This window comes from Octodon degus, unplaced genomic scaffold (assembly GCF_000260255.1).
Source record: "Octodon degus isolate 3935 unplaced genomic scaffold, OctDeg1.0 scaffold00009, whole genome shotgun sequence".
NCBI classification, from domain to species: domain Eukaryota; kingdom Metazoa; phylum Chordata; class Mammalia; order Rodentia; family Octodontidae; genus Octodon; species Octodon degus.
Window position 1 is genome coordinate 10,704,506 of NW_004524585.1, and position 19,953 is coordinate 10,724,458.

A 19,953-nucleotide genomic window follows, 5' to 3' on the forward strand; every position below is an offset into this window, starting at 1 on the left:
AGCCAGGAGAAGGGGAGGGTCAGAGCAGGAGGCCCAGCCAAGGGACAGAGCCAACCTCAAGGCAAGTGAACTGGGAGGCCTTGTTCTCAGCACCATAGACGTGAGCTTGGCCCTGACAAGAGGAAGCTGAAAGCAAATCTGCTGACAGGATGAAGGAGGGTTCCATCTTCTCTGACCAGGATGAGCAGTGCTTTTTTCCCAAGCGCATGGGAGAGACAAGGAGACATCTGTGAGACCAGGGGACATGGACCCAGAGCAAGGCAGGGAAGGCAATGAGAGGGGTGAGAGATGGTCCCTGGGGGTGTGCAGGGGACTCTGGATGGTCAGAGGTGGCCCTGAGGCAGCCTACCCAGCTCCTGGGGGTCATCTGGCACAGGCAGCCCCGCCTGCACCTGACAGGTTGAACTCAGCATGTGGTAAGCAAGGAGCCTGAGAGTCCTGGGCTGGAGCCTCGGGAGGGAATGGATGAACTGAGGCCTGGGCTTGGGAGCCTGTCTCAGTGTGTGTCCATGTGAACAGCCACAGCCTCACACCAGGACCATCAGCACAGAGGGCAGGACACAGGGCCTGGGCCCACCCCATGCCTGCTGGCTGTGGAAGGGCTCCCATGCAGGGCTGGTGGGCTGGGTGTAACCCCTGCTCCCTGTTATGCCTCACTTTCCCCCTGATGACTGGGACAAAACAGGGCTCCCAACCCAGGCTCCACTTAGAGACAAATCTCCAAGCTCTGTGCAGACTTGGTGTTGCAGGGCTCTTGACAGCACATGGTATCAAATCAAATTTCCCACAAGGTCAACATTGAACCTGATCACTGATTTTGATTTCGTTCTCATCCTATTTGGTTTGCGACCAGAACTGTGGAAAAACTAAGTTTGTGAACCAAGGTACCACTTACTAAAATAGAGGAGTTAAAGCAACATACTATAGTAAGGGTTACATGAATCTCTCTCTCTCTCTCTCTCTCTCTCTCTCTCTCTCTCTCTCCCTCTCCCTCTCCCTCTCCCTCTCTCTCACTTTCTTGCTCACCCCTGCTTTTATTGATGCCCAACTAAAGCCAGACAAAGTGAAACCACACAGGAGGGGGACCACCGCAGCAGCTAAACAAGAAGACTAAATGGTCTCACCACAAAGATGCAGGCAATGAGAACACTGTTTTCTGGAGCCCACATACCTCAGGAGAAAAGACTGAGAAGGGCATACCAACTGCGGAGCCCAGGGCAAGAGGCAAAGCCTGCCTCTGGGAAACACCTCTGAGTACAGATTCTAGGGGAGCCCACATCTGCAGGTACAGACAGATGATCTGCTGTGAGGGGAAGAGAGGCACCATGACCCCTGCTGCCCCAGGAGACCCTGAAGCATAGATGGTAGAGAGCCCTTGGGGACCTGATGGTGTCCCAGCTGTGGACCTGATGTGTCTGTCTCTGGTAGCCCGCACCTCATCAAGCTAGCAAGAGAGGGGTGGCAGTGCCCACCAAGGGTAGAGGCACGGGACACTGCAGCCCCTGTGCTACCTTACAGACTGAAGGAAGTAGGGCTGGGGACTGGCCGGGTGCAGTAGACAGGGACCCTCCAAGGGCCTGTGGCCCTGATGCTTATACCAAGGCCTTCTTTACCACCACCACCCCGCAAAAGGTTTAAATTCTATTAATAAATGCAGCTCTTCAAACACACTGTGCTGGCTGCTTCTAGAATGTTGTATAGTTGTCCCCAACACACACACACACACACACACACACACGCACACACATGCACACATACTTCTGTTTGATGTCTTCCTCCTTCCCACCTGGGACTCCTTTCAGGAAGCCCTGCACACCATGGCAGGAAGGGGCTGGGGAATGTCTGCACTTGTCCCCTACTGACCCTTGCTGTCACACCCAGCTGAAACCTGCTGCGTACCACTCCTCTCTCCTGGGAGTTCTGGCTGCATCGGGGATGCACCTGCTTCAACGACAGCACCCCTGTGCTCAGCACAGCGCCTCAAGTACGGTGAGAACTCAAGACATAGTTACTGGATGGATGGATGGATGGATGGATGGATGGATGGATGGGAAACAGGTCAGCGAGTCCCGCCCTGCTGGCTCAGGACTGTAGCCTTTTCAAGTCCGTGTCACTAGCGTCCATCACAGTGCTTGGCACACAGCATGGGATATGTATGTCTGTGCATCCAACAGGAAATGCACAATGGGAAGAGGCATGACAGGCAGAGGGAATGGCCTGAGCATCGGCATGGTGGTGTGAGAGAATGTCCCTCCCAGGGGCTTATCCCAGAGCTTCCGGGTTGGACGCTCACCCATCCCACGAGGTTTCTGTGTCCTGCTAACTAGTTTTCCTGGTTTGTGGCTTTAAATCCTAGAGGACATGCAGACGCTAGGAAGGGAGAAACCAAGGCACCTAGACTAGCCCACACCTCCCAGCAGTGCTGACCTAAACAGCTATGCAATGAACCAACCCTCCATCCTCCCTTGAGATGCCTGGTCCTTAATGCTCAGGCCAGGAAGAGAAAGAAAACACAAACCGTCCAGAGAGGCCTCCATTGTTCCAAGGAATGACTCACACAGGGAATGCACCCTCCCCACTTGACAGCACTTTTCCCAGAGTGCTGTTGCTTGGTGACTCACAGGGGCCGCATTCACAAGCCCTGTCCACTGTGCTTCCCTCCCAGGCCCTGAGAAAGCATGTCCCTTCCCTGGCCAGCAGCCTCTCCCCAGCTGGAGGCAGGTGGAAGGGGCCAGTCTAGCAGAAGCTCCTCCAAGCCTGGCCAAGATGCCAGGGGACTTGTCCCATAGGTCCTGATAGCCATCCCAGCTCCCTGAGGACAGGGTCTTGCCTCAGAGGGAGTGACAGAGATGCCATTCAGTGTGTGCAGTGTGCTATGGCTTTTTATTCCTGGTGCGGTGCAGGCAGAGGAGCAGGTAGGAGTGCTGGCTTCCAACTGGGCCAGCTCCCAGGTTCTAGGCAGGAGTCTGCCCTAGGTTCCTGGGAAGGCCCAGCAGTTGGGGGTGTGCAGGGCAGGAACAGATTTTTGCCAAAAAGAGGCTCAGCCTCTACTTCCAGCGCCCAGTGACTTTGGCTTTCCCTCGGGTCTTGGAGCTACAAGGGAAGCAGGACCCAGTCAGTGGGGGACACAGAACAGGGGGTTCCATGGAATAAAACACAGGATAGGGGGTGCTGAGGCTTCAGAGAAGCAGCCTGGAGCTGCCTCCAGAGGCAGAAGGGGGGCAGGAGTGACACCTCACTGGTGTCTACTGATGCACTCTCTCTACTGATGAGCAGAGGCCAAGGGGCATGGAGAGAAACATCCAGGAGGATCCCACTAAGGAAGCCAATAGCTGAGGAGGGCAGGAAGAGGTAGGAGCCCAGAACCCTCAGCGGAGAAAGACCATAGCTAAAAGACCAGGATTGAGCAGCTGGGAGTGGGGCATGCAAGGACCTCGGGACTTACACTTTCTGGTTGTCATTGATCCTGTTCCGGAGAACATTGATCTGTAAGATGCATGGGCAAAACCGTTAGGGCTCAAGAAGCTCAGGTCCTAGGAGGCTGGGGTGGGGCGAAGGGAGCTCCGCAGAGCAGGGGTGAGGGATTCGGAGCTGAGAAGCCACCGCAGGTACACGGGGTGAGTGGATAGCTGGGGCAGGCAAAGGGGCTGGAGGGGCGGCAGACTGGCACCCCGTAGGATCAGGAGGAGCAGAGGCAGGGGGCGGCCGCGTGCGCAGCTCACTTCGTATTTCTGCTGTTTGAATTTCTCCTGCAGGTCGAATTTCTCTGCCTCCAAGTCATAGATGTTCTGCCACAGTTCCTTGGCTTTCTCCCTGTGCGGAGGGGACGGGGTGGGGGTCGAGATGGCCCTTCGTCTGCCTACACCCTCATCCCGACGCAGAGACACCAGGAGCTACCAGGCAGTGTTCTGAAAACCGGGAGGAACCGAGCAGCTTTCCCGGGCCCTGAGAGCGGCGCCTTCGATCCCCTCTCGCTGGGTATTCAACTCCTGCCCCGCGCCCGCCTCGGGACATGAGTGGGGGAGCAGCGCCCTCTGGCGGCTCTCAGGAGAAATGGGCTCTGCCAGTCCCGCTGGTGAGGCCTAAAGTCCCCAAAGGACCATCCTGCGTGGCTTACCTCAGCTGGTCTTCATTCAGGTGGTCGATGGCCAACACCTTCCTCCTCTCGGCCAGAATCTTCTTCTTCTTTTCCCTCTCTGTCTGCCTCTTCCCACTCTTCCGCTCTGTCTGAAGGGGGCAGCAAGTAGGGTCCTTGGCTCACTGAAGGCTACCCCTCCTGTCCCGACACCCCACTCCCACCCTAGGTTGTAGGATGAAGCTTGCAGAGAACCAGGCTCTCCCCCTCTGGGTCCTGCAACACCCCCACATCGTCACTTCCTGGATTCCTGCAGGGCTCCGAGGGATCAGGTCACCCTCCTGTGGGTGAGCAGCCCCTTCCTCCTCTCCCAGGCTCCCTCCTCCCCACCAGCCCCATCTCCGCTCTCCTCTGTGCAGCGAGGCTCCATCCTTCCCCAGGGAGCTTCCCAAAACCCAGGGGAGGAAGAGGGCCTTTGAGGCTTCGGTACCCACCTGGGCTTGCTAAGCCAGGAAAGACCCAGAGAGAAAGATCAAGACCGTGACAGAGACACAGAGAGAAGACAGAACACGAGGGCAGACAAAGGCAGAGACAGGAGAAGGTGATTTAGACTTTGCATAGGTACCCAAGGCACGAGGGAATGAGTCTGGGGCTCAGGACCATGCCAAACATTTGGCTGGGATGGGGTAGGCTTGGTGGCAGAGCTGGGGACTCTGGAAATATATGGTGATACTCTGATGCCTGCACCGCATAAAGATCAGTTTCGCATCTAGTGGAAGTGCCAGGCCCACAGGCAAACCCCTCACATTTGCGCAGGACGCTGACACTCGGGGCATTTGACCTCAAAGCAGCAGTGCAGGCAATACTAGGTCCAGATGAGGAAACCGAGATTCAGAGGCTGCATCAGGACACAGAGCTGAGCTGGGTCTCCTCCCAGAGGTCTGACACCAGGCACATGGCACCTTCAGCTGCACCCAGCCACTTAGGGAGTCCTGGCCTAGCTGGACCCAGGACAGGACAGCAGTGTGCTCTTGTCTCTGCCCACAGCAGGGAACTTGCAGTGAAGCCACCAGAGGCCTGAGACCCGCTCAGGGACAGACACAAGTCAGCTTCAGCTGACCGCACTTGGGAATTCCTCCTGGGATCCAACCTGCAGTGCCTGCTTCAGCAGACACCTCATTCTTCATGGACACCCTGACCTCTTGGGGATCTCTGCTCCCCCACCACACCCACCTTCTGGATGTAGCCTCCAAAATGCATCATGTTGGACAGAGCCTTCTTCTTCCGGGCCTCATCCTCAGCCCTCCTCCTGTTCTCCTCCTCCTCCCGCCGGGCCCTCTCTTCCTGGTTTTCAGGGAGGAGGAAGGGAGCACATTATGGGCAAGGGTGGGCGCCCTGGCTCTTGACTGAGCTGCCAGTGTTTCCAGGCAATATAAGCTTTCTCCCTGCTGGGCAAGGAGCTTTCTGTGGGTACAGAGTGGGCGTGTGGCAGTTTACTGAATGACTGCCCAAGTGTACAAGGTCCTCCTGGCCAACTGTGACTGGGAGCTCAAGAAGGACTGCTGACACCAAGGGGCTATCAGTAGCCACAGGAGGTGACCATCCTCCTCCCCAGGTAGCTTGTGCTAGGGCAGGGAGGAGGAGTAGAGAGTCCCCATATATCACATCCACAAGGCCCTCCATGGAGGTCTCATTCCCTGGTGCGTTACCAGAGCCAAGACAATGGTGGAGCTTGCTTGGTGCAGGCTGCCTCTCAGCCGGCTTGCTGTCTATGAAGAGAGAGGGGGCTGGGGCAGGTGCGAGCTGGGAGCACAGGGGCCCTGGCTGGGCCAGGTCACTCACGGCTAGGCGGTTCTGCCTTTCCTTCTCCCGTTCATTCCGGATGCGCTGCTGCTCTGCCCGCTCCGCCCGCCGCTTCTCCTACAGGGAGAGGCAGAGCCTGTGTAGGCCTGGAGGGAGGTGGCCTCAGTAGCTGAGGTGCCCTTCCCTGGAAGCTGCTTGTAATGACAAGGTGGACACCAAGTCATGGGCTGCCACCCAGAGCACAGTTATGGACAAGCGAATGAGGCAAAGAGAGAAAGGAATCAATCTCCCTGCTGCTCCCCAGCACAGGTAGCCTGGGACGGCAAGTGTCACATGCCCTGCATTAGCAGGGAAGGGAGAAGAGGGCAGGGACTGGAGGGACCACGGGTGTTTAACCTTCATTCCATGGCCCAGACTCAAGTGAGGCCCTGCTGTAGCCCAGAAAGCATCAGATCTAGCTCTTGCCATCAAGGAGCATCCAGGCTGGCCGAAGAGGAGGCGGGGACCCAGGGAGCCACCTGCAGGGCCACTGCAGCATGCTGCAGGGAGCTCATGTCCAGCAGGGTCAGCCTCTCCAGAGATCATGGTGGAAAAGGGTGAGGAAGGCAGGGCAGGCTGCAGGAAGGGAAGGGCGCCCCTGGACACCTACGATCCTGTCTTTGAGAGAGATGAGCTCCTCCTCTTCCTTCTTCCTGTTCTCAAAGTGGGCCTCAATCAGCGTCTGCAGCTCATTCAGGTCCTTCTCCATGCGCTTCCGATGGATGTCCTGTAAGGGTCCCCAGGGGCTGAGAGGCTGCACCCCTGCTTGGTGCGGAAGGCATCTGAACTCAGGGCAGGGCTCAAGGGCCTGGTCTAAGAGAGCACCCTGCAAGACCTCTTGTGGCCCTTATGGATACCCCGCCAGGGCCTGCCCTGCCCATCACCTCTGCTCACATCAAAGTCCACTCTTTCTCCATCCGGGATCTTGGGTGGCACCAGGTTGGGCATGAACAGCCTACAGGAGAAAGGAATAAGCAGTCACGAGCCCCAACCCCATCGCGGGCCCCAGGGCGTTCTTCTTCCCCTATGGGGTTCTGGGGGTGCCCGGCCACCCACACAGTGATGTCCCTGTTGATGTCTACCCCAGGAGTCCTCTTGCCCAGCACAGGGGTGAAATGGAGGAGACAGCAGTGGCATCTCATTTAAGGAAACTGAGGCTCAGAAAGTGACTTGCCCTAAAACTGCACAGCTGGGAAGCAGAGAAGCTGAGACAGGTGGCAGAACTGTCTGCCTGCACACAGCTGTGGCTGACCCGCAGGATTGCTCCTGACCCAGCACTGCTACACTTGGGTGCAACCCAACACACACTGAATGTTTCAGGTGGGTCCCTGGTCCTTTGTTTCCCCATCCACCCTCAGGTCTGAGTGGAACTGTAGTGCAATACTGAAGGGTCTATCCAGCGGCCAGAAGAGGAGAAGGTGCTGGGCACTCGGCTGGACCTGGGACTGGCAGGGGCAGGGCTGGTGTCAGAGGCTCCCCTTGATGCAGGGGGAAGGCTGTAAGTGCCCCCTGATGACAGGAAGAGCACCACCAGGACGGAAGTGCTCCTGTCCCCCAAACCTGGCCAAGCTGCCTTGTTCTGCCTTCGCAGCTCTCTGCTGACAGTTTTATTGCTTGGCTTCCGAAATTGTCTCCCTTTTCTCCCAGGCTGCTCCATCATGAAGGATGGTGTCTAACTACCCCGGAAGGTAGGAGAGCATGTCTAATTGAGGCACATGACTGGTCCATCCCTTCTTTAGATGAACATAGGCCCACCCATGCCAGGATGCATAAATGACAGTGGAGTGCAGGAGGGAATTCAGCTCCCATTCACCAAACCAGAGAGAGCCCTTTCTGCAGTACACAGCCTGTACAACTGTTTGTGGTTGTCTGTACCTGCCACACCCCCAGCTCAGGCCCACTGCAACCCTGTCCCATCCCATCGCCCTCCCTCACCAGCCCTCTGCTCCCAAGGCTTCACAGGTGCATGCCACTCACCGGGGCTTGGGCTTTGACTCTTCCACTGGACCATCTGGCGGACAGAGAAGCACACAGCCATGGGGTCAGGAGCCCCAGATCTGATCACAATCCTACCCCTGATGAGTTGGACACCTGGGGCCTCAGTTTCCCCAGTTACCAGGGAATCCCTTTCAACCCTGAAGATCTCAAGTTCCAGGAGCTTTCGGGCAGCCCTGGGGGGTGGGAGGCACATACTACCTGAGCCTGCAAAGCCCTTTCTCAGTCACCATGGACACAGCTGATTTGCTTCTCAACAAAGTGTCCTATGGAAAGGTCCCCAGATCCTCAGGGGTCCCGACCGTAGATTCCTCTCCCAAGTCTGTCTTCTCGGTGTGCTGTGGTCTTCCCCAGGGTCACAGGGTCAGGAAGCTTCTGGACATGGTTCCAAGCCCCAGATGCCCCACCCTCCCCTGTGCAGGCCTGACCACCAGGCACCCTGCTAACAGCTGTGGTATGACAATGACGAGAGCAGTGACCCGCCACATGGACCACCTGTACCTTGGGAGTGAATCTGACTCCTGAGTCCCACTGCCCCACTCAGACAGGTACTGGACCCGGGGCCCTCCTACTCCTGCACTGGCAAGGCACCTCCTCCTAGGGCTGAGAGGGATGGGTGCAAAGGCTCCAAATGCAACATCTAAAACCCTGTTAGTGCTACCACCTTCTGTCCCCTCCTGCCCACCAGCCTCCCTGGAAGGAGCCCTGTAAGCCATCTCCCCCGGAACTGCTGGTAGGGGCCTGCTAGCCAACCTTACACATCTCTCCAATGTCCCCACCAGTTCATACCTTCAGCCTCTTTGGCTTCCTCTTCTCCATCCTCTAAACAAAACATAAGGAATTCAGAAATTCCCGTTCTACACTCATCTCCCCCCAGCAGCTCAGTCCATGGCGGGTCCTAGTCAAAGGGCAGCCTATTGCTTTACGGAGTCAGGGAGTTGCTTTGACATATGTGCCGCCCTAAACCCGACTGTGTGACTCAAAGCACCACTCATTGCTTCTCAGTGTTCAGTGGACAGGCAGCAGGCAGACAGCCTGGGCAGGGGGAGCAGGCACCCCCAGGTTAGAAGCGTGCTGCAGGTAGCTGTGCCCCCAGGCCCTCACACCCTGAGCCCTGGGTCGCACCTTCGGCCTGAGCCACCTCTGGCTCATCCTCAGCCCCAGCCCCACCGTCAGTCTCCTCTTCTGCTGCCTCCTCCTGCTCTGGAGAAGTGAACCAAACGTGGTGAAACACTAGGCCCCTGCTTTTGCTGTCAGAAAGCACCCAGGACAGAAGACAGACAAGGAGGGGTGGGGTATAAGTCAGTCACATCTAGGGCCACAGGAGTGGATTTAGGGATGACAGGAGGCTGCTCAGGTCTTGGTTTAAACCATAAGTCAGCAAACTATGGCCCAAGAGCCAAATCTGGCCCCAGACTATTTGTACAAATAAAGTTTTATTTGCACACAGCCCCATCCATCCCTCCATGTGCTTGGGCTGCTTTTGTGCTAGAGCAGCAGAGCTGAGTTGTTGCAACAGAGACTGTGCAAGCCCAACATGTCTCCTCTCTTGTTCCTTTGCAGGAAAGAAAATAACACCACCCCCAAGTAAATACAACAGAAAGACATGATCAGGCAGGCTAGTGAGGAGTCCTTTCTTTACAAATTTGTCTCTCTGGGAGTGCGGGAATCAGAATTGTATGGGAGGGCCACAAACGGGGGTGTGGTCACGTCAGGGTGTAAGGGGCACTGTGAGCCCCACTGGAGAAGAGGCGAGCCCGGCAAGCCTGGGGAGGCAGGTTTCTGCCTGGGGCTCCTGGTGTCCCACTTAGGCCTGCCATCTCCTATGGCCCACCTGGTTCTGACTCTACTCCATTCTCCAGCCTCCTACCCCTGAAGTCCTACCCAATGCCTGATGCCCCTGAGCAGGCTTTTCTGCTTAAGGACAGGGTTGGTAGCTCCTGCTCTGGGCCCTGTGACTGGCCAAGTCTCAAGACCCTACCTCCACCTCTCAAAGAAACCAAATGGCAAGACCATATAAGTGGGTGCAATGCCTGACATATCTACTATCCAGAGGGTTGTCAGGATTTGTCTATTTCCGTCCATTGCCTGGCAGGAGGTGGACCTGCCCCTTCCAGTACTTGGAGGAGACAGACAAGTTAGCAGACAGGATGGTGCCCGGAAGTGCTTGTCAACACTTGACTATTGAGAAGCTGACAGGCCGTGGGTCTTGGCAGAGGGAGAAGAAAAAACTCAGGACAGAAGTTCTGAGCAGCATCTGTTCCCTCTGCCTCCCCCTCACTGTCCTTGATTCCTAGGTCTGAGAAGTGGCTTTTCCCTGAAAGATACTTCAATCAAAAAGACCCTTCCAAAAGGTGCCAAAAGGGACCAGCCAGGAAGGACAGGGCCTGCTGTGGGGTCCTTCTCTGGGCCACTATGTCAGCACCACTCCTACCCTGCCGCTGTTTCCTTTCTTTGTGCCCAATAGCCAATCACCCCCAGGTCACACAATAGTCCCAGGGAGGGAGCTCATTATCTCCTCAGGCCACCCACTGTGTCTCGTGGCATCGCTGGGGGAAAGTCTGTTTCTAAAATTAAGCCCCAATCTGTCTCCCCTGCCCTGGTGCTCTCTCTGGGCACTGGGAACAGGCCCAGTCTACCCTACCCTGCCACAGCCCACATCGGAAGGCTGACGTCATGTCCTCCCTGGTCCGGCTATTTGCAGGCCTCCAGCTGCTCTTCAGATGACTTGGTCCCAGGCCCCTAAGCCGCTAGCCACTCGGCCTAGGGCTGGCCAGCTCACTGGGAATGTGCAGGGTGGGCACGGGGGCTACTCATTCCCCCCAGGAGCCTCCCACATTGGAGAGAGTAGGAAAGACAAGGCTGGTGGGAAAGGGCAGGAACCAGGAGAAAGAGTCAGCAGTCTCCAAGACCTCCAGACATGACAAAGGTCTCGGACTGAGGTCCTGGCCCCCGACGCTGACAGCAATGATGGACTCACTGAACACCCCCACCCCACAAACAAGCAGGCGGCTTGCAGACCACAGGCAGTGAGAAGCAGGAAGGAAAAGCTCTACTACCGTCTTCGTCCTCTCTCCAGTCTTCTTCTTCTGGGTCAGGGAGCAGCAGCAGTAGAGGGGAGAAGCAGACAGGTTAGCATGAGCAGAAAGCCCAGGCAGCGGCATGGGCCAGCAGCGGCATGGGCCAGCACAGACCTTCCCAGAGCACGGCTGGGGCTAGGCCTGAGGTCCAGTTCCTGGGCCACGGCCTACAGCAACTTGGGCACCTCCGGCCTCAGGAACATCCCTGAGCTATGATCCCATCAGCAACAAGGAAACCCCGATGCTTGTATCCCGGCCCCTGTGGGGATGGAAGGGTCCCGCAGGCCTAGCATGGCCAGCAGGGGCTGGCTCAAGCAAAGCATTTGGTAAGCACCAGCTAGCAGCTTCCTGCCGCCCCTAGACCACAGAGCCTCTGTTTTCCTCTTCCTAAGACATGGTAGAGCAGGAGGAGCGATTTGCTCCCATCAAAACTCTCCTACCTTCCTGTCCTAGGATATGTCACAAAAACAACCCATTGAGGGTGGTGGTGCACACCTGTAATTCCAGCACCCTGGGAGGCTGAGGCAGGAGAGTCTCAAACTCAAGCCCAGACCAAGCAATTTCAGTGACTCAACCCTGTCTCAAAATAAAAAAGTTCTGGGAAGGTAGCTCGCAGAAAAGACCCTGGATTCAATTCCCAGCACCGAAGTGCCCTCTGCTGTGCCTGCCCTTCAATATGTTTAAAAAAAAATAAATCTGTCTTCCAGCTGTCACATTTGAGAAGCCCTATTGGGCAGGAGACACCAGGGAAGGAAATTGTACCATTTAAGGCAGAGCCAGCAGTATCACCCTAAGGACAGACTGCAGCTTCCACCATTGCCCCAGATGCAAACCTCTGCCCAGTTTAAAAGAGCCTCCGACAGCTAGAACAATCTCTCTCCTAGGAAAGGACACTCGGAACTGACCATCCTGCGGGTTCTGTGGCCGAGAACCTTTCTCTCTCTGATGGTGACAGCCAGGCTGAGTGGGGTGTGGGAGGGCGCTGCAGGCCATTCCCAGTGAGCACGGTGGGGCTGCATGGAACAAGGCCATCCTCACTGTGCAGTTATTTTGCTGACTCACAACCAAAACCTACTGTGTGTAGGAGGCAGGTTGGTCCCAAGCCCAAGGTCTATTTCCCCAACCTCACCACCCCAAACCTGTCCTAATAAAGTGGGAAATCCTCCAAGCAAATGGAGGCCCAACAGGCCCAGAGTGTGTACAGAGGCCACAGCAGGTGCTACAGCCAGCCAGATTTTTGACTCGAAGGGCATTTCAGATTGCACCCAAGGGCTTGACGTTCCTTAAAAATCAAAACGACTCTTGTGGGCCCTTTCAGTTTTGCTCGAGAATTTCTCTTTCATCTCCTCTGTTGAGACACCTCTGGGACACCCCTAAATGTGCAAGAGCTGCCTCACGTGTCTTTGAGCATTCTGAGAGCAGCTAAGGGACAGGCCTGCCTGCCTAGAGCAGAAGCTCGACACCTGAGCATTCCGGGCTCTGGGGGCTGGGTGGGACCGGAGCCAGGTCTCCTATCCACCCTGGGCAGCAGCTCTCAGAGTAAGCAAAGGCCAAGCTAAGACAGAGCCCGGACTGTGGAGGGTGGTACTTTACCACACTTAATATGTTACTATACTTAAGGGCAGGCGCAGCAGAGGGCCCTTCGTGAGGGAGGACCAGAACTCCGCAGGCCAGGAGGGAATGCCTCAGAGCACATGGCGCTTCACACACAGACCCTCATTTGGAAACTTGTTAAATAGAATGTTCAGGTGTGATCATGGTATTGTGACTATGGCTTTCTTTTTTTTTTAATAGTGCTCATCTGTTAGAGACACACACTAATGTATGAGTTGGCCATTATTAAAGCTAGGTGATGGAGGGGTATACCATTTTCTTTCTCTGGCGCTTCACACACAGACCCTCATTTGGAAACTTGTTAAATAGAATGTTCAGGTGTGATCATGGTATTGTGACTATGGCTTTCTTTTTTTTTTAATAGTGCTCATCTGTTAGAGACACACACTAATGTATGAGTTGGCCATTATTAAAGCTAGGTGATGGAGGGGTATACCATTTTCTTTCTCTCTTTCTTTCTTTCTTCTTTGCTATCTTTATATTTATTTCAAATTTTCCAAATTTAAAAAAAGATAGGAAACCTGTAATTCTAATATTCTGGGAGGCTGAGGCAAATGAAACACAAGTTCAAGCTCAGCTTGAGCAGCTTAGTAAGACAGACCCTGTCTAGAAGTAACAAATAAATAGATAGATAAATAAATAAATAAATAAATAAATAAATAAATAATGGGCTGGGAATGTAGCTCAGTGCAAAGGCTCTGGGTTCAATCTCTAGTACAAAAAGAAGGGGGGGGGCAAAAATCACTTGATAAAGTGGTGAAGAAATAGCCAACAGAAGAGACAGATTTAATTAAACTTTTGTCCCTAGACCTGAACAAGCAAGATAGGAAGGACGCCCACAGAGCCACAGTTGTTAGGCGATCTTTGCTCAGCTGCGAGTTGGGGCAGTGACACGCACGCTGTCTTCCTGGGCTCTCAGGATCAAGGTGGCCTCCACCTGCCCAAGGTACATACCTTCCACGGCTTCTGCTCAGAAGAGAAAACCAGGCAAGAGGAGAGAGAAGAGTGGGTCAGTGTCCAAGCTCGATGTCAGGCTCCAGTGAGCACCCCCTTGTGTGCTTACCTTCCTGGCCCCTGAGCATGAGAAAAGAGACCGTCAGCCCCTGCTCGGTGGGGTGCAAGATCTCCCTGGTCCTGCCCCAGGATAGCCCCACATTGCATTGTTCCCTTGCTTAATGGAGTTCACAGTTTGCCTACCCTGGCCCACTCTCCTCATCCAATACCCCTGCTACTGTCCCCAGGAAACCTCTACATCAGCCAGCTCAGCCGGCCAGGCAGCATTCTGCCTGCTGCTCCTCCCAGGGAGCTCCCCTCTCTAGAAAGTCCTTCCCCTCCCCAGTCTCTTTCCTCCACATAGCCTCTCCGGAGACCCTCCACAAGCCACGCCCTCTTGCGGATTCCTTCTTTCACTCTGCCTGGGCATCCCTGCAGCTGAATAAATCTGTGAGGACACACCTCCTGCAGCTCTGCATCCTCCTGGGATGCTGCCACCCGAGCGCACTGCTGGGTCATTTGCTCCCAGCCCTGCTTCTCAGCAAGGACTGTGGGTGGACAGTCAGGCATGAGTAGGGCCCAGGGCAGTGATGACACTGGGTTCTGGGATAGGCGTGCTTTGCTCGGTCAGTTCTGTGGCTGCAGGCATCACTGAACCTTTCTCATCTGATCAGGAGTCCGCATCTTGGCTGCTCCACTGGGGGTCAGACCTCAGGACCTGCTGAGCAGCCAGAGGCTGGCTGGGCACCTGCTATCCAGATGCAGTGGTTCAGGGCTGGGGACGGGGTCAACCTTTCCTGGGGTCCTGGAAATAGAGCCAGCCTTAGGATCCACCTGGATCCTAAGGCAGCTAGGTAGCTCCTGCAGTCAGCGTGGGGGTCACATAGAGGGGACAAAACTCAAGGTGGGACACTCCCAGATACTCACTCGTCATACTCCTCCACCACCTCTTCGGTGTCGGACATGGTCTCTGCTGTCCCTCCAGAAAGAGAAAAGTGTCAGCATGGGTGGTAAGAGAAGCCCATCTTCTGCAAAGGACTTCTGGCTCCCAGAGAAGAATCAAGGAGGCCTGAGTGAATCTCACTCCTTCCATATATATATGACCTATATGACCTGCTTCCTCCCCTGCAAGGGGGATATCACAGTCCCATGTCACAGCAAGGTGTCCAGCTAACACCCATTCTATTCCCTGCCCCCAAGCAGACATGCTCTCCAGAATTTCCGAATCCCTGCTGTCTGCGACTCCGTAAGCAGTGTGGGCAGATCTTCCACCTTTCCTATCCCCAGAAGATTTCAGGGAGCAGAGCACTGACAAGCCCCAGCCCTGCCTTCACCAGCGGCTCCATCCCCACACAAGGGCTTCGCAAGGGCGGTCACATCATGTGGGTCGTGTGGAATACCACTGAGTAATGAAAAACGTATGTGTCATTGATATGCCGATACCCAAAGCAACTCGGCTGAATCCCCAGGGGATTCTGCCAATTGGGAAGACTGATTCTAAAGATCATACTTGGGTGAGTCTATTTCTATAGCATTCTTTTTTTTTTTATTTTTTTTTTATTTTTTTAAAGTTTCTTTTTTTTTATTTATGAGAGAGAGAGAGAGAGAGAGAGAGAGAGAGAGAGAGAGAGAGAGAGAGTGGTGTGTGTGTGTGGCCAGCTCAGCCCACCAGGGGGCGGGGCTGGCTGGCATGTGGTGCTGGGGGATTGAACCGCGGTCCCTGATGCCTTGCCAAGCTTGTTCTAAGTAGGTGCTTTAGACCACTGAGCCATCTCTCCAGCCCCACTATAGCATTCTTGAAGTGGCGAAATTATGTGGTACTTAGCAATTTAGTGAAATCCTGCCTGAATAAATACATACATAAATATACAAAATACATAAATAAATACATAAGAAGGGTTGGGGATGTAGCTCTGTGCAAAGGCCCTGGGTTCAATCTCCAGCACTGGAAGAAAAACATTAGCCTAGAGAACTTACTTGGAGATACCCCCTTGCCGTGACAGGAGCACACCATCAGGTCTAACGCTTCTTCCATTCGCTTGCTGAGAGTAGTTGGCAACAGATTTTTAGCATCTCTGAACTCGGTTGCCACCCGGTATTACAGAGATAAAGTGTACAGTCCTGGCGCTCAGAGGTCTTTGTGAGGATCAAATCAATCTTAGTGAAAGTGTAAGGCCCTAGGCGAAGTCGGGTATAATTACAGGCACAAGACCTGCAATGTGAAGCTAACCTGGCCGTGAGCCGAGGCTCCGCGATGCCTTTGTGTGTGACCTTGGGACTGTCCTTTCCCTTCCCCATGCCTCTGCCCCTCTGTTACGACTTGGTCCTCTCCTGGGGCAGATGCAAGGACTGGAGCTGGTGTAAGTTTCTGACCCAGAGTAGACACTCAGCTAATAATGATTCCACCCCTGACAGCGTTCCATCTGAACCCTGACAGCATATCCCTAAACCACCGTCGCCTTGACTAAAATGCGTACAGCGCCCCCTGCTGTTTACAATTGGGGTGCAAGGGAGAGAAGGGAGATTGTGATGTGAAGAGCTACTGCTGCCAAGGGGGGTGGTAGATGCTGGTACCTGCTAGCACTGTGCATAGGCCCCGGGTTCAGCCTGACTCGTGCTGCCAGGCTGAGGTCGACGCATGCAGGCAGTCCTGCCACCCTTCCCTGTGCATCTGACTGCAGGGGCTGCCACCAACCCGGCAGCCCTCTGTGGACAGCCTGTGAGAGTCTGTGCTCTCGTGGGTTGAAGTGATGGCCACCGCAAGGCTGCTCCTTTGAGGCTGGGTGGTTCCCAGGGAGCTACCACCACTCCCTGGCTGTCCTTCTGGGTAGATTTCTCACATAAGCACCCACTGGGGACAAGCGTGCCTGCCACTGCGCAAGCCTCCCCTCTGCTCCCTCTGCTGGAGTGGGCTGCTCCAGACAGCCACTGTACCACCTGTCCCACATCGCCCTCAGCTGGGGGGAGATGTCAACAGTGTAAGGCGTCATAATAAGGAAAAAACCTCATTCTGTTGTGAAGACTCAAGCCTCAGAGGATCTCCCAAAGTGTCTCAGGATGATGATGGCCAATGAAAAGAGGCTCTGAAGCCCAAGGGATTGGCCAGAGCCCCTGACCTGAGAACTAAGGCATTGCTACCTGAGCCGCAGTGGGAGCCTGTTGCCCTAGGAAGGACGCAGGAGTTTCTTGGGGGGCTGTGTGGGGTTGAGCTGCAGCACGTCATTTTTGCCCTCTGGCCTCCCACCAGCTCAGAGCCCTGGGCATATTGTTGGGGCTCAAAGTAGGATAGAGCAGCTTAGACTCCTCCTGCTCCAGGGAGCACAGTCCAGCTCCTAAAATAGACCAGACCACAGAGAGGGAAGGGCTTTCAGCAGGAAGGACAGACCCAGCCCCTGCACTGGTCAAAGCAGGAGCTGATGAAGGAAAAAGGGGCTGTAGGCTGAGCCCTGGGGCTGCAGACCGGGAGAAGGTCAGGAACCTGGCAGGGCAAGGTTCTGAGCGACCTGAGCCAGCCCCCAGCCTCCCCAGGCTGCTTCCTGCCTCTCAGCGGGAGGTCGGGGTCACCTTTCCTGGGGAGTAAAAGAAAAATAACAAAAGATTGAAAGAACACTGGCCTTAGGGGTCAAATAATCAGGGTTTCAAACTCAGTTTTCATTATGTGACTTCAGTTCAATCACATAAACCCTCCAGCCTTCAGTTGACCAAGCTTTAGGTTAGATGAACTTCCGGTTCCAGCCATGCAGAGATCATCTCCATGTTTCTGAGGAATAGAGACCTGGCCCTCAGCCACTGTCCCCAGCACTCGGCTGGGATCTTCCTAAACCTGCCGTTGTCAGCCCACTAGGAGGTCCCAGAGGCAGGGTGGGAGAGTGGGTGGGGGCAGGAGGGAGGGCAGAGGTAACCTGATCCTCTCAGATTCCTCTCTTGCCCAGGAGGAGGAGGAGGAGGAGGAGGAGGACTTGCCCCACGGACAGGGTCAGAGGAGGAATTTGGAAGGTCAGGTGGCTTCCCAGCTGTACTCCCTGTGGAATGCGCTGGAAATGCTTTGCACACCAGGCAACCACTTGAAAATCTTTTTCCATCTGTTACTCCCAGGCAAAGAGCAAGGTTGGTCCCTGTGGATGTGTTGGGCTGGGGTGGGGCAAGGGTCTCACTGAAGGGCCATGGTGGTAGTGGGAGCTGGCAGAGTTAACCTTTTGATGCCAACAAGCTTGGCTCAGTGTGCCAAAGGACCTTTCTGCGGGGTGCTGTCTCCATCAGCCCTCCAGTGCTACTCAGCCCTTGCTCTCCTCTGGGGAGGGCAAGGATGTGGGGTCAGGAAGTCCAGTGGAATTCACACATCTGCTTGGAAAGCCCAGGGGCCCACCTGCCTCTGGACAGTGGGCTTCTCAGTGCTTCTAGGACAGTGTCTGAGTTCCCAGAAAACACTATGGCCATGGGTCCATGAGCTTACTCTGCTGTGGAAGGGGAACCTGCCTGGAAAGGTTTAGGTGGTTTGGGCCCAGACCCAAGGGACCAAGCAATTTGGGGGATCCCAGTGGCTACAGAATCACTGTATTTATGATGGGCAAAGGCCCAGCAATGACCAGAGCTGCTCTATAGATGAGGAAATTGAGGTCCCAACACTTTACAACTGCACAGCCTCCTTAGTGGCAGACCTGGGATACAGTCTTCTGTCCCCAACTGCTAATACAGGGCCCTCCCTGCTCAACTGCATTAGTCTAGAGTCCAGGCCCTACATCTCCTCTAAAGTGGCCCCCTCTCTGAGGGCTGTAGACTGTTCTCCACCCAGTGTCTACCCCAAGTAGGCACAGGCAGCGCTAGGAGGGGCTGCAGGACCAAGACTTTCATGCCCCCCTCCAGCCCTTCCCCTCCCTGGAGGCTTGCCCAGTCTTACCTCTGAACAGGGGCTACCGGCAGGTCTCAGAGGTATCCGCTCGCCTTGCCGGGGACTGGGTGAGGGCAGGGATGGAGAGGGCTTTAAGCAGGCATGTGGGTTGGGGCCTTAAGAGCCAAGCCCTGCGGTGGGAGGAATGTGCAGCAGGAGATGGGGTGGGGGGGGAACCACAATGGAGGGGTGTTGGCTGCTATTTTGGCAGGTGCTGGGGACAGGGCTAAAGGAACATGTACCCCACGCCATATAAGCCCATGTGGCCCTCCAGCTGCTCAGATAAGCTATTTAAAACCAGACCAGATATGCAGGGGACAGGCTTGGAACACAAACCAGCTGTCCCTCTTGAGAATCCTGATAAAACAGATGCCAGCACCCAGGCCTGGGATGGCAGGCTGGGAGCAGGGATGACAGCAAGATGACTTCCAAGATACTTCGTGAGTCTCTGCCCCAGGCCTCTGAGGACAGAGGCAGGCACTGATCTGTAACTCCATCTTGAACGACGCTGGGGGTAAAGAGGTCCTCTGGGCTGCTGGCCACTTCTAATGGCTCAAGCACCCTCCAGCAGTTTGCAGATTCTAGGGTCCTCAACAACAGTCTCTGTAAAGTGGGCCTTCTCCAGGAGCCCAAGGCCATGTGTAAAGCCCTCCTTACAAGGCAGGGATCAGAACTGCTAGAGAGGTCAGAAGTGAGTCAGGATGGCCACTTTCCTTGGAAGGGCCGCTGGCTTGTGTGAGGGAGGCAGGAGATTGACATTCATCCCCTAAGGGTTTCAAAATCATGATCAGTGACTACGACCTGCTAACCCTACTAGACTATAAGACCCGTACATGCAGGGCCCAGGCTTTCTGCCCTTGACTTGCATATGCATGTTCCTCAAGTACAATGCATGATGGGAATGAACAGGAGCAGTGCAAACCAAGTCTGGTGACAGCCAAGTTGACTCTGCCCTCAATCCCACTGCATCTCCGTCGCCATCTTGCCCGACCCTGAGGGAAGTCCCTGCTCTGGGCCAAGCCCATCTCTCCCCATGTGTCCTGGGCCCCCAACACTTCCCAATCTTGCTCATAAGTGATCCAAACTCTCCCTTGATTTTCCCTAGACGAAGAAAGCCAGCCTCACTCTCATTCCTCCTCACCTCACCTGACCCCAGGAGCACCTTCCTGGTGCTTGCTCACCAGTCCTGAGAATGGGAGGGACAATGGCCTCAGTCACTGCTACCAGCCCTCAAAGAACCCTGAGCACATGGACCTCGATTTGCACCCACACCACTAGCAGATGTTCACCTCATCACTCAGCTGAGACTGCGTCCTCTCAATAGTCCCATCAGCCTCTGAGCCCAACAGCCTCCATTCCCCAGCACCAGGCTTATCCTGGACCTTGTGCAGCAGAGCAAGCTAGAGCCATGGGCCTGCCAGCTAGCATCCTAAGAGGAGGCCACAGGAAAGCAGAGAGGCTCCACA

General features: G+C 55.2%; 1 protein-coding gene across 14 annotated transcripts; it reads right to left on the minus strand.

Annotated features, from left to right (window-relative positions):
- Positions 1–2,864: 2,864 nt before the first annotated feature.
- Positions 2,865–18,679, minus strand: Tnnt2 (troponin T2, cardiac type). 14 transcript variants are annotated; one of them, XM_023707884.1, is made up of 17 exons: positions 18,497–18,677; positions 14,527–14,578; positions 13,670–13,680; positions 13,561–13,572; positions 10,972–11,001; positions 9,038–9,115; positions 8,702–8,734; positions 7,895–7,928; positions 6,812–6,872; positions 6,528–6,644; positions 5,918–5,995; positions 5,309–5,419; positions 4,570–4,578; positions 4,118–4,227; positions 3,723–3,813; positions 3,446–3,486; positions 2,865–3,093 (listed from the first exon to the last, which is right to left on the minus strand). In XM_023707884.1, the coding sequence occupies exons 2-17, from the start codon at positions 14,562–14,564 to the stop codon at positions 3,048–3,050; spliced, it is 900 nt and encodes a 299-aa protein (XP_023563652.1). In that variant the 5' UTR covers positions 14,565–14,578; positions 18,497–18,677; the 3' UTR covers positions 2,865–3,047. The 14 variants fall into 14 exon arrangements, with proteins under 14 accessions (XP_023563652.1, XP_023563655.1, XP_023563650.1 ...); XM_023707887.1 differs by having other exon boundaries at positions 10,972–10,998; positions 14,527–14,572; positions 18,497–18,676; XM_023707882.1 differs by having other exon boundaries at positions 14,527–14,572; positions 18,497–18,676.
- Positions 18,680–19,953: the final 1,274 nt, after the last annotated feature.